The sequence below is a fragment of the Oreochromis aureus genome, linkage group 22, assembly GCF_013358895.1.
Source record: "Oreochromis aureus strain Israel breed Guangdong linkage group 22, ZZ_aureus, whole genome shotgun sequence".
Classification (NCBI taxonomy): domain Eukaryota; kingdom Metazoa; phylum Chordata; class Actinopteri; order Cichliformes; family Cichlidae; genus Oreochromis; species Oreochromis aureus.
In genome coordinates this window covers 12,706,930-12,720,156 of record NC_052962.1, presented here as the reverse complement: position 1 = coordinate 12,720,156, position 13,227 = coordinate 12,706,930, and the positions used below count along the sequence as shown (strand labels likewise).

General features: G+C 40.0%; 3 protein-coding genes across 8 annotated transcripts in view; all 3 read right to left on the bottom strand.

Annotated features, from left to right (window-relative positions):
* Nucleotides 1-3,000: 3,000 nt before the first annotated feature.
* On the bottom strand, nucleotides 3,001-6,832 carry LOC116320532 (glutathione S-transferase A). Its single transcript, XM_031740152.2, has 6 exons — nucleotides 6,554-6,832; nucleotides 5,479-5,544; nucleotides 5,276-5,381; nucleotides 3,735-3,853; nucleotides 3,549-3,637; nucleotides 3,001-3,445 (listed from the first exon to the last, which is right to left on the bottom strand). The coding sequence occupies exons 1-6, from the start codon at nucleotides 6,719-6,721 to the stop codon at nucleotides 3,301-3,303; spliced, it is 693 nt and encodes a 230-aa protein (XP_031596012.1). The 5' UTR covers nucleotides 6,722-6,832; the 3' UTR covers nucleotides 3,001-3,300.
* A 1,362-nt stretch (nucleotides 6,833-8,194) lies between these two features.
* On the bottom strand, nucleotides 8,195-10,211 carry LOC116320487 (glutathione S-transferase A-like). Of its 3 annotated transcripts, none has more exons than XM_031740107.2 (6): nucleotides 9,929-10,203; nucleotides 9,099-9,164; nucleotides 8,874-8,979; nucleotides 8,664-8,782; nucleotides 8,491-8,576; nucleotides 8,195-8,410 (listed from the first exon to the last, which is right to left on the bottom strand). In XM_031740107.2, exons 1-6 carry the CDS (start codon nucleotides 10,094-10,096, stop codon nucleotides 8,278-8,280), a joined length of 678 nt encoding a protein of 225 aa, XP_031595967.1. In that variant the 5' UTR covers nucleotides 10,097-10,203; the 3' UTR covers nucleotides 8,195-8,277. The 3 variants fall into 3 exon arrangements, with proteins under 3 accessions (XP_031595967.1, XP_039461782.1, XP_039461781.1); XM_039605848.1 differs by lacking the exon at nucleotides 9,929-10,203 and adding an exon at nucleotides 9,711-9,901; XM_039605847.1 differs by having other exon boundaries at nucleotides 8,215-8,410; nucleotides 8,507-8,576; nucleotides 9,929-10,211.
* Nucleotides 10,212-10,277: 66 nt separating this feature from the next.
* fhod3a (formin homology 2 domain containing 3a) overlaps nucleotides 10,278-13,227 on the bottom strand; it is a 62,716-nt gene continuing 59,766 nt past the window's right edge. For all 4 annotated transcript variants that reach the window (XM_039605843.1, XM_039605845.1, XM_039605844.1 and 1 more), the window contains one exon: nucleotides 10,278-12,062. In XM_039605843.1, the coding sequence (XP_039461777.1) occupies nucleotides 11,980-12,062 (83 nt within the window). In that variant the 3' untranslated portion in view covers nucleotides 10,278-11,979. The remainder of the gene's footprint in view (nucleotides 12,063-13,227) is intronic.

Below are 13,227 nucleotides of genomic sequence, written 5' to 3'. Positions count from 1 at the left end.
ACAGTGTTGGGGAGTAACGGAATACATGTACCGCCGTTACGTATTCAGAATACAAAATATGAGTAACTGTATTCCGTTACAGTTACCGTTTAAAAAGGTGGTATTCAGAATACAGTTACTTTGTTGAAATAAATGGATTACACGGCGGTACTTCCCTGTTTCATATTGTCGCGGGTCCGGACTGTTTGGGTTTGTTTGACAGCTACGTTCTGTTGTTCCAGGCGGGAGCATTACGGTTGCCATGGTTACAGAGTGACGCGCTCTCTCTCGCGTGTTTCCTGGGTGAGAGAGCGCTTTTTGTTGTTGTTGTTGTGCTAAGCTAATAGACAGAATGCTACAGGCATAGCTCTAAAGCATGTAGCCTGATGGGCAGTGTAGTCCGTGCTGCAGGAGAATGGACTACCATACCCGTTATGTGTCTGTGAGCGAGGGAGGAGAGAAAGGAAAAGTCCGAGCTGTCACGGAGCAAAAAACGGGAGCTGGAAGCATGTAAATATAATAATAACCACAGCAGCCAAGAAGAGTGCCTGAGGAGCCCATTTGTAAGTAAGCTATTAAGACTCAACTGTACAGTGTGTTCGTGTTTTCCTCCGGAAAAAATAAGTTCTGTTGGAGCAGCCTTTCAACGCCTCTCTCTGTCTCCATAAAAGCAAAGTTGACCCAGACAACAAAGTAAAGCTAGTTTTCGCTACCAGCCCGACACGAACCCGACGTATTAGCCAGAGGTCCCTTTACTACGTTTAGGAGCCATGCGGACCTTCAGTAACAGTAATAAATCACAGCAATAGGACATTCATGTAGTTGTAAACAGCATGATAATATATTAAGTATTCCAAAGTATTCAGAATACGTTACTCTCATTGAGTAACGTAACGGAATACGTTACAGAATACATTTTGGGGCATGTATTCAGTATTCTGTAGTGGAATACATTTTAAAAGTAACCTTCCCAACACTGAAGATTCACGGCTTCACGCAAAAAACAACAGCGCTGGAACTTCTCTTAACAAGTGTGTCGCTTTCCAGCTTTTAAAAGAGCGCGTATTACCACCTACTGGTTGGAAAAAGAAACTGCAATTGTCACGAATCCATTTGACTTTTTCATAGGGTGCATTGCAGTGGTCACTTATCCTTAGGAAGGTTATCCTTCCTAATGCAGGTTCATCCACCCGGATGAACCTGCATGGCAGCCATAATACGAGCTGTTCTAATCCCTCAACATGTTTGTACTCTCTGCCTATATTACCTTCATATTAAATCATTTTTTGATTTAACAATCAAAAACAAGAACAATTAACAAATCCTTCCTAACAAACAAAAAAAAGTAACTTCAGGGGCCAAATTGCATTATATTTCTTCACGGGTGATGTGGGCTTAGTGAACTTTGGTGAATTAAAAAAACTCTTTAAGCATACTGTAAAAATCATTATGTAGTTTTAATAACAATTCATTACAATGTAAGCACTCATAGAGCTATTGGAAACCCAATTTGTTTATGCAGAAATCTGCAGCAATGAATAATCATTGCTGCAGATTAAAAGCAATATTTATATGGTTTAAAGGTTCTAAATCAAATAAACCATTGCCTCAAGTTATTATAAGAGAAAACCCCCAGAATTAGACAGTCCCCTGTGAGCAAGCACTTGGCGACAGTGGGAAGGAAAAACTCTCTTTTAACAGGAAGAAACCTCAGACAGAACCAGGCTCAGGGAGGGCTTCAGCCATCTGCCGTGGCTGGTTGGGGTGTCTCTTTCACAACTGAGGAATGATGATGTAAATTTGGTTTCTTATTTGGAATTGTTCTTTTTGCAGCAAAGGTGCCAAACAGTTTGATTCTTTACACTCAGGAGCATAAACAGTAACTCAGTTTGCTGTTTAAGAAAGCTGCTGATCTCAGACTGTTTTTAACACTGAATGTAGTCAGCTGCATGAAGCTACATGAAGAGGGCATGAGACAACATTAACAAAAAAAAGTCTGATGACAGACTTTTGACAGACTTTTAAATACAAATGAAGACCTTTAGATAAAAGGTCTTCATTTGTATGCTGAACCAAAAACTTTAATCTGGAAAGATTTAACACTGTGTTAATGTTGCTAATGTTGTGTTAGCAGCCATGAAGTAATTAAGACTGATTCATACAAGACTAACCAGAGAGGATCATTTCAAATGTAAATATATAATGTGATACAGGACTGAATATAACATTATTGTGTAAAAGTCCAGAGCCTCTGAGCTTCTAACATTGCACAAAGCAAAGGTCACTATCATGAAGTGCGGGGTTGTTCATCTTCTGGGGTGGAGCTGTAAAGATTTCCCTCTGAGGGAGCTGCTGCTAAAGATGGAGAGTCCTGCTTGATCCCTGTGATGAGCTTACAGATGACATTCCTGACAGGACAGCTCAGCTGTGATGAAAGAGAGAAAGTCTCTCCAAACCTCTGAACACAACAATTCAGATCCATCCCTGTCCTGATGATCTCAGTGTCTTTTTTTACCAAGAGTAAATGTAGCTGTTTATAATAATGTGGACTCAGGGGGCACCGTGTTGCATACCGTCACAGGTTCAAAGCAAATACAGAAGAACACTTGTTATCACACTTTGTGTTTGCTTGTGTACCATCTATATGTTGTTGGTGGTAATAAGACATTATATTTGATATTTGACAAGCGACCCCCCCGCCCCATATTCAAATGTGGTCACCGTCTATGTCAATATTAAATATTTAGACATTAGTACAATTACAGTGGTTTTCATGACGGATAACTGATAGAAGTTACCTCAACATTTAATGTATAAGGCCAGTGAGTAAAATTAGAACATTTACAACAGAAAAAATATTCCCAGTTTGTTTTGGGGTTTTTTCATATTTTATATTGCCTATAACTGACTTCATAAAACATGAGGTGACTTTGTATGTGTATTGGAAATAGATGATTTTGTTATAAATGTGCAAGTCTTGAATCAGTGCTCAAACATACAAAAGAAAAACATCTCTACAAAGCTAATGAACTTTTTTTTTTAATTATCAGGATGGAAAAAGATGCAAAGTTGTGGAAAGGATGCAATATTGAACTAACGGCTTTATGCAAAGTCATGGAAACACAAAGCATTTGAGCTAGCTTTGAGCAGGGAAAACTAGTTCTTTACTTTACGATAGTGTGACTGAGTTATTCTGCTATTAGACAAAGCTGAACATGTATGAGTAACCAGAAACTGTTGTTAGATATACACAGAATGCATAAGGACAACAAGAGCTGCTCTGTCATTATGCAGCATCATGTTTACATCTGTGTATGAATATCAGATGTCTTTCAGTGCGTCTTTCAGTCTGTCTTGGTCCTTGGGGTTCTCCAACCAATGAGGAGGCCAGCTGGCTTTGACACTGGGTCTCTCCTTCAGCAGATTGTGATACTCTCCCAGTTTAGGATAACGCTCTGGAGACAACCTGCGAATCAGAATAAGAAGGATTTCAAGTCCCATGACTACAGATCATCCTTCATTTTACTGATGAGACCACATGGAAATGCAAACAGCCTCTGCGTGCTTACCCAAACCCAAAGAGAGTGCCAACTGTTGGAAAAACGACCACATCTGCTAGCGTGAAAGACGGTCCTGCCAGGTAAGAGCCTGAGCCCAGCTTGGAAAAAAAAACCAAGAAAAACCCTAAACAGTTGGAACAAATCAAAGCAGGCCGAGTCTGTCTGAGTTTGTGTGCAGGCCGTTCATGCACATACCTTCTGCAGGTAACCCTCCCAGAGTTTCAGTTCAGTGACCAGAGCTTCTTTGTTTCTCTTCAGAGCCGACTCATGTCTCTCACCTTCAGGGACAGACCACTCATAGAAGACAAATGCACCTGAAAAACACAAAACATTATACGTAAAATATTAACGTTACAGAGTGCAAAATGTCACCACTAGATGTCAGATTGCAGTCAACTGAAAACTGTTTTCCTACCCCTCCCAATTCAAGTGCATAATTGTCCCTATGGTGGCTGCTGTAGGACAAACATATTTCAGTCAGCCAACAGAGATCATAGTAATTCAATTTAGACTGTTTCACATCACGGCTACAGCACTGTTTCTAGTGCTGTTTGTGTAACAAAAGATTGTTGTGCACACTTTATTTTAACATATTCCAATAATATCAGCACTTCGTGATAAATCAGGAAATGGGAAAAAACATGTTTGATTTCTATACTGATATGGAGGATATGAGGCCGGGCATTGTTGTGTGGAAGGAACCAAGGACCCACTGCACCAGCGTAGAGGCAGAGAATGGGCCCAATGATTTCATCCTGATACCCAATAGCAGTCAGGGTGCTGTTGCCTAGCCTGTAGAGGTCTGTGTGTCCCTCCATGGATATGTCATCCCAGACCAGTCATTCTGTATGATGTTACAGAGAGCATAACATTCTCTGCGGCTTCACTAGACCCTTTCCACGTCTGTTACACGTGCTCAGGGTGAACCTGCTCTCATATGTGAAAAGCACAGAGCACCAGTGATGAACCTGCCAATTCCGCTAGTCTATGGCAAAAGCAAATCTAGCTCCATGGCGTCGGGCAGTGAGGACAGGGGCCACCCTCATGAAGTCAGTTTCTGATTGTTTAGTCAGACATTCACGCCAGTGTCCTGCTGGAGGTCATATTCAAGCTCTGGCAGTGTTCACCCTGTTCCTTCTTGCACAAAGGAGCAGATACTGGTCCTGTTGATGGGTTAAGAACCATCTACAACCCTGTATAGGCCTCCTACAGTAACTGCCTGTCTCCTGGAATCTCCTCCATGCTCCTGAGACTGTGCTGGGAGACACAGCAAACCTTCTGTCAATGGTTTGTATCCTGGAGGAGTTGGACTACCTCTAGGGTCCAGGTATCGCCTCATGCTACCAGTAGTGATAATGACCCTTGCCAAATGCAAAACTAGTGAAAAAAAACAGTCAGAAAAAACTGAGGAGGAAAAAAAAATATCGGTGTCCTCCACTTGTAAAACCATTCCTGTTTTTGGGGTCATCTCATTGTTGCCTCTTTAGTGCACCTGTTGTTAAATTCATCAACACCAAAGCAGCTGAAACTGATTAAAAAACCCTCTGCTACTAAAATGACCAGATCAATATCCCACAAGTTTAACTGACTTTATGCAATACTCTGAATAAAAACTGTTCCTTTAAATGTTGAGATATGCATTTTGCAGCATTCCTAAGTTCCTTGAGAGAACTGAGGCTCAGAGGAATAATTTATAAAAGCGAATATCAGGATTTGAAAATACAGATAATACTTACTGAGTTTCTCATAGAATGTGAGACCCTCAAACATGCGCTGGTACATCAGAGCTTGTTCTGCTGGGCCATCTGGGATCAGTTTGGTTCCCTGGGATTTAAACTGGCTCTGCCAGATATTAGGAAAAGACACATATTTAACCGTGGCACATTTTGTGATGTTGCGTTCAGTGGGAGTGAATTGTTTGTTAAAATGACGTTCTCACCTCCAGGTAAAAACAGACTGCGTATGATTCATTGATGACATTGTCTCCATGTTTGAAAGTGGGAATCTGAAAAAGAAATTTTAATAGTGTCAGCGAGAAAACTGTCATTAGGTACTGCATAACAGGTTTTAATGCTAAGGCTACTGGGTGCTAATTAGGTTAACCTCTTGTATATCAAACAAATATGATTTTTTCTTTTTTAAATTGATGACTTATTTGAACAAAACTTTACTGAGATAAAATAACACTCTGCAGTGTTTCCAGTATTTATGGTCAAAGGCCAAACACTGAGTTTCCAGTCTGAGATTTGGAAAGTGTAAAGAAAGATTTAAATTAAACTGCTTATTTTACTGAACTTAGTCAGCTGCAGGTTATATTCAAGAGCCCATATTCAACAATACAACCCCTCATTTGTACACTTTATTTAACACTGTCCTGCTTTTGTGCTGTTCCCTAATAAATAAATTCAATAAGACGCTTTTAAGTCTGATGAAAATGTGCTAGTATACGCTAGTCAAGTTCAAACTGGTTATCTTAAAGCTTTAATATGCATTTAAACATTTTAAACTAGTCGGTTTTTATGATAAATGAAGACAGCTACACGGTGAATTTCTCGCCTCAGATGCTTTCATAAACACATTTCCGTTAAGTTTTCTCTAATATAAACGGGCCGCCATGTTGGTACAGTTCGGAACACGGCTGCAAACTCACGTGCTCATTTCTACAGCCCATATTTATTCGAGCACGTGTCAGCTCACGAGAAATGCTCATCCAATCAGGTGCAGCAGGGCGTGTCCTGAAACGTCTTCCTTTAAGAAAAAAATCTGCTTGAGTAACGGAATATACGCTAAATGAAACGCTCAGTTTTTATGATTTTGTAAAAGTATCCATCAAAGTTGACACTATTTGTCGCCATTACTGCAACTCTTTATCCGTTAACCGTCCTGCAGAGCAAACGCGCCGATATCAGCGTTTATGACCGTGACGTTAACGTGAGGCTATTATATAATATTATGGTGCAAAGTCAAGTGTTTTGTTAGTTATACGGGGTGATTTGATAAAAGATCGTCCCTACCTGTCCCCTGGGGTTTATATCTAACACTTGTTGGGACTTGTGTTCCATTTTATCGAAGGACAGCAGTTTTTGGTTGTAGCCCTGCAGGTTCTTCTCCTCCAGAGCGATCATCACCCTCCAACAGGGAGGAGAGCCGGTCACCCACAGCAGAGTCATGTCCTTGGCCATGGTTTTAACTTAAGATTCACAGTCTGGACGGTCACTGAACTGGACGCACAAAGCAAATGCGCTGAGGACAAATACTAAACTTACTTTTCTTATGGTTTGTGGGAGGGGATGTCAAGCTTTTATAAGAGCGTGATTGCCATCTACTGGCTGGAAAAAGAAATTACAACTGTCATCTTCTATCAGTTTGCCTCCTTTATATTTTTGATAGTCACCGCTGAATGATTTGTAAATAAAATGAAAAAAAAATGAAATAATAAAAATAAATAAAATGAAATAATAAAAAAATTAAAATATTTGTTTGTTTGTGTACCTGCTGCACTTTCTGTAGTCGATGACAAGATTGTAATCGCATTGTACACATCCTCGCCCAAACATTCACATATGCTCTGCCTCTATCCCAATACAATATAGTATTCTATAGTATTTTAGCATAATTAGAAAGGTGACTGACCTGAAATAAACAAGCTGTTTTTATGAAGAATAACTGATGGAAGCTGTGTCAATATTTAATGCTATAAAACTTCATTCTGTTCCTGAAAATTACTTTAAGTCATTTTATTTGTAAGCAAATATATAAACAACAAGCATCAGCCTCGGTGAATGAAAAAAAAAATGTTTTAAGTGGGGTTTGAAGACAATGGTCATGTCCTGATGTGAAGCAGCAAGCAAGTCCAAAGTTCAGTGGCAGCTACAGCAAATGCCTGATCTCAGATATATGCAGAAGCATCTGGTCAGCTGACCTCAGTGATATTCAAGAAGGTAGAGATATGCTGATTTTAAAATCGCTTCTTAAACACAACAAAAAAGCCAAAGCAATGGGAGTATGGTCTTATGTGGTGACTGGCAAAAAAAACAAAAAAACATAGCAAAGCCTGGCTGATACCAAAATAAAGCCTATTTCAGTAATCAACCATGGATAAAATACAGACATGAACTGCTTTCTCAAAGCCAGCAAAAAAGAGAAAGGGCTTAGCATTTGTAAGGACCCTCAGTTTGAAGAAACTAGCTCTAACGACAGGTTTTATTTGTTTATCAAACATGAAGCTTTCACCTTTAGAGGAGGAGTGAGGGTCAGGAGGCCCGAATACTACCACTACATGTTTTTTGCTCATTCAGGTTCAAAATGATTATTTATTTATTTGAGAGGTAGATAGATCGGTGAGTCATCAGCATAACAGTGAAATGAAATTCCACATTCTTTGAAAATTGATCGTAATGGGAGCAAAGTCATCCTAGAATTGACCCTTCCAGGACCCTACGTGTGAGTGGAAGAGGTGACGATGAAAACCACCCAACGTGATGGAAAAATTTCTCCTCAAACTACAAAAAGGTCATATTGCCATGGGAGAAGGACCCAAAACCAAAGTGCTTTATGAAAGCTTTACCTCTTATAAAGTGATTTGTTGCTGCTGTGGTCGAGTTTTAAGAATAATAAAAAAAAAATCTTGTGAAAAATTAAGAGTACACTAAGCAAGCTGTTTAAAATTTTTTTAATGTTTTTATTTCATAGACTTACAGGAATTCTCTGAAATGAAAAATGGAGGATTCTTTGTGTTTCAGAGGTCCTTCAGGATGTCATAACCCTGTGGGCTGGCCACCCAGTGTGGGGGCCACGTGGTTTTAATGCTGGCTCTGTTCTTCAGCAGGCTGTAATATTTGGCCAGTTTAGGATAACACCCCACAGACAGCCTAAAGAGAAAACACATCATGTTACTGGAAAAAGCCGATTGGACTGCAGCTTCACACAAATCAACTGCTTAGCCACCCACCCAAAACGAAACGCACAAGCGATGCTTGGAAAGACGATCACATCAGCTAGGGAGAAGGCCCCTGCCAGGTATGAGCCAGCAGACACCTAGATGGAGAAGTGAAAGACGCAGTGCTGTCAACACAGTGTGTGAGTGCCTGCAAGTGTACACGAGTGTGTGCGTATTGTTCATACATTCTCCAGGTAACCCTCCCACAGTTTGAGTTCAGCAGTCAGAGCCTCTTTGTTTCTCTTCACAGCAGAGTCGTGCCTCTCCTCTTCAGGGACGGAGCAGTCGTAGTAGATAACTGAATCTGAAGCAGAACGCACATTAATGTGTGACTGTCTTCATGGCTTCTGTCCCCTCAGTAACTCAGTGCTCAGACTTGTGCAAGTGTAACTTACTGAGTTTATCGGTGAGGGCAAGGCCCTCCATCATCCGCTGGTACATCACGGCTTGGTCCTCAGCACTGTCAGGAATCAGCTTGATGCCCTGAGACTTAAACTGATTCTGTTTCAACGGAGAGAAAACAGTAATCAAACCAGTGTACTAAAGCTAAACAAATAATAAATACAATAAATTAAAGTAATTAATTAAAATATTCAAAGTATTTACTTTTTGCTGTTTACCTCGAGGTATAAGCATGTTGCACAGGACTCATTCAATATGATGTCTCCATGCTTGAACGCGGGAAGCTGACAAAAAGAAATTGGCAGAAGACATCAGGCTTTGAGGCTCATCATTGTGTAGTGTACCTTGTATCTGTGCTGTTAGTGCCTTTGAGAGCATTTGAAACTCTAGTATTTTTGTTAGCATGTTACTTAGGACGAATTACCAGATGCCCCTGTTTGTGTGTTGTACCTATAGTTTGAAAAACAAGCTTTCTGGTAAATATCTTTGTTAGCATTAGCCTTCCATTCATTCAGCCAGGATATAACCATACACTGTATATCTATATATAAACGATAGATGTAGTCACCAATGTTACTGTTATGAAGCTTTAAGCTGAGTGTTTGCACCGTCTCCATGTTACCTTTTGGAAACAAGATGCCGCAAACACATAGTGGATGAGGTAGTTGAATTTAAGAGCACTGCATGCTCATTGGCCAACAACTTGTCTGCTTTTTTTGACTGTGCTATAGACCATATTAGCAATAATAATAATAATATTAATAATGATAACAAAAAATGCTGTTTTTAAAGACTCTTGAAAGGACTACACCTAGGGCCTTCAGACACACCTGAACAGGGACTCTACAGCCATCTTTTACATACAGTCTACGTGTTAGCTGCTCCCACATTGTGCCTTCATCTCTGTCAGTAAGAGACGTCTTCTATCCAGAGGCTACACCTGTTGATATGTGTTGAAATAACTGTAATACGCTTTTCGTTTTTTTTTAAGGCTGTTATGTCATGGTTGTACATTTTGCTGTGATCATTATGGGTGTGGTGCACCTACCTGTCCTCTTGGGTTGACTTCCAAGACTTCCTGAGATTTGTGCTCGCCTTTCTCAAAGGACAGCAGTTTGCGTTTGTAACCCTGCAGCTTCTTCTCCTCCAGAGTGATCATAACACGCCAGCAGGGAGGTGATCCAGCCCCCCACAGCAGACTCATTAACTTTGCCATGGACGCAGGGACCAAAGACGCAGCGCTGAGCACTGATTAACAAGACCATGAATGAATGCAGAGCTGCACAAACTGGACAAACACCGTAAAGCGAGCAGCAGCAGCAACAGCACATTTTACGGCACCTGATTATTCCAAAGGTTATCGGGTAGAACCACACCACGTGGCTCACAATCACTGAGGTGAACGCTGGGGAAAGGAATGACACGCAGCTCCTTGTTTGCACTCTATGGTTTTTATTTTTTTTTATTGCAGATTGTGTATACACGGCATTTCAAGTGAAAGTGTTTATAAGAACGTTCAGCTCACTACATGGCATTCATGCAGTGGTGTTTCCCAGTTTCTTGCGTCTAGACTGTTCAAGTTGGTACGTGACAGAGTGTGACCACAGAGCTCAAATCAAACGTCCAGATAATGCTCCTCTCTCTCGGTTTCTCTCTCTCTCTCTTAGCAGGGAGCAACACATTTCTTCAATTCACAGAAAGAAAAAACAAGCCACAATTGATCCTTTGTCTCAGACTATAATACAAGTTTCTACAGCAATTACAAAAATAATACACAATGTGAACTGCACTAAACATGCACACTGTAGAGTTTACAGTATTTAGGACCTGGCAGCTGACAAGGGCATTTACACATATCATACAGAACTGTCTGCATGTTCTTCAAAATAGATTATTAAAATGTTTTTGTTTTGTTTGTTTTTTTAAAAAAGTCCATTTCTTTTTTTTTCTTTTTACACTTTACAAACAGTTCCTCTGAGATAAAAACTATTTTTTGTGTGTTTTCAATCAGTCGTTCATTTCAGCATGAGACTCTATTAAAGTGGACTTACTGTGCTCTTCCTCATTTTCTGGCAAATATACACTGTTACACTGGCGTATGCAGTTTCAAGTGGGCGGGTCAGCATATATGCAGTAACCCCGTGAGCCACACACTTCAAACTGAGCCTTTTTTCTTTCCTACTCGTGGCTCTCTATGATCAATGAGAGCAGATATCCCTAATATGGTCAAATCTTTTGTTTTTAAGAGAAAGTCAATCAGAAAAGAGTTGGCTTAAAGGGAGGGGGAGGGAGTTAAAACAGCTTGTGTTAAGATTAAAGAGGATTCCTTTTAAACTAGCGGAGCCAAAAAACTAAAAATATGGAGTGGGAAATGAGCACAATGGGTCCACTTTAATGTTATTTAAGGTGCAAGACGTCAGAGCTTTGCAAATAAATACTGAAAAAAACATAAAACAAACAAAACAGAGAAGGTTTTCAACAGTAATACTCATGAGAACCATGCCTTGGTGAAATTTAGGACGTGAATACGTTAACGAAGAGAGAACGAAGGTACAGCATCGCCCCTTTTAAGTGAAAGGCACTCATCAGCTTGATAACCTTTTGCGTCCCTACAAAAGCACAGCCACGCTCATTACTTTTCAGATGTGTAGATGCTCTTACTGAGCATCTTTTGTTTTTCTCCTGGGAACAAATTCAAATTCATCCTCGGCCCGGCAAACTTCACAACCAAAATTCACAGTTTAAACAAATGGAAAAAAAAGAAAAGAAGGTGACGTCACAGCTGCGGACACTCACAAGCGAAAACCATCCCAGCATTCAAATCTTTTCAGATAAATAAATAATTCAGTGTAGAGGCAGCGTCACTTGAATACATTTTCCTTTTCCTTGCCTAACTGAATATAATCAGTCCTTACGAGAAGCATTCCCTCGTTACCTCCACTGTTTCTTCTGCAAGGTGAAAATGTCGTAATGGCTGCAGCCTCTTCACTCAGAAACATCAGGCAGAAAGAGCCACTGGGAAAAACCTAAAGGGACAAAGGCTGACAGAGATTTCACACAGACATCTGAAGCTGAGTTTCCACGGCGAGAGGTGGATGATCACATCTGTGGCTCTGGGGAATCAGTTAGCCCTAAAGCAAGAGCTTCTTCTGGCGTCAGGCCGTTTTTCAGCGTCCGCCTCACTGCGAAGAGAAGACGCGGAGAGTCACCGTGCAGTAATGTGACTGTTTTCATGTTGTCCAGTTCTGCACTGCATACTTAACTACCAACTGAATGCATGCTCCAGGATTTATAATATACTGTAATGAACTTGCTGAGACTTACAGCTGCTCTGTATGCGGTTTATTACAATCTATATCTTGGCTTTGGTAAGAATCAGCACATATCAGCCATATTTACTTGGTTTTAAACAGAGAAATTAAGGGTGAACATGTAATTAAGAGGCCATAAATAACATTAAACTTCTGCAACTGAGTGCTTACATTGGGAACCAATATTCGACGTGAATAGGTTTTTTGAAATTGCACGTTTAAACATGCAGATGAGCCCCTAGCAATCTAAATTACCACCTCGGTATTTGCAAACAGACGTCTAAGTATCGGATAAAGCCAGATTTCACTTTGTTGACTAATAGAAAAAATAAACTGTTTACAAACGGAGGATTCTGAATATTACTTTTTATGACTTTATTTCCTATCAATGTGCTGCTAGAAAAATCAGGATCTGAAAGGTTCAAACACACAGGAACTGAGCTGGAAAGTCTGGTGTATGTAAAAGCTGCTGAAATAACGATTTCTGGCTCAGAGTATGTGGAAAAAATATCTTCTACTCTATCTGAGCACTAAAAGTGCTTTACACAACTTGCCTCATTCACTCACACAAGTACTTTTCTCTCCCATCTCACATTTAATGGAGACATTGGAGAGAAACGTGTGGTTAGTATCTTGCCCAAGTATATTTGGCATGCAGAGTGGAGCAGCTGGGGGTTTATGAGAGCCTTTGACTCAAGCATGGGTTAGACTCCTTGATCCAAATGAGCAAATGAGATGTACTCTCATTAAATATGCAACAACTTTCTGAAATTTCCAACAAATAAAATAGTAAAATATACATCTAAGTGCACATGTTACAGAAGCAAAAAATAACTCAAAATCTCATATTTAAAAAAAGACGGACATCCATTTATCCAGTCTGTGTCACGGCCAACATATAACAACATATATATATATATATTTTAATCGTTTTTTATCGTTAACTTGGTTTACCTGGGTCTTTTCCCGTGTTGTAGCTGTTTGTCTTATTTTGAAAGAAATATTTACGCTTTACCATAATAACCAGAGAGCATTA

Bases quoted from the DNA above. Each gene is read 5' to 3' on its own strand.
- LOC116320532 (XM_031740152.2), bottom strand. From the start codon at position 6,721: ATGGCCAAGGACATGACTCTGCTGTGGGTGACCGGCTCTCCTCCCTGT. The intron at 5,382-5,478 runs GTGAGAACGTCA...AATATCTGGCAG, and splicing joins CAGTCTGTTTTTACCTGGAG to AGCCAGTTTAAATCCCAGGG. The intron at 3,638-3,734 runs GTATGTGCATGA...TTTTTTTCCAAG, and splicing joins GGGAGGGTTACCTGCAGAAG to CTGGGCTCAGGCTCTTACCT.
- LOC116320487 (XM_031740107.2), bottom strand. From the start codon at position 10,096: ATGGCAAAGTTAATGAGTCTGCTGTGGGGGGCTGGATCACCTCCCTGC. The intron at 8,783-8,873 runs GTAAGTTACACT...GTTCTGCTTCAG, and splicing joins TGCCCTCACCGATAAACTCA to ATTCAGTTATCTACTACGAC. The intron at 8,577-8,663 runs GTATGAACAATA...TTCTCCATCTAG, and splicing joins GGGAGGGTTACCTGGAGAAT to GTGTCTGCTGGCTCATACCT.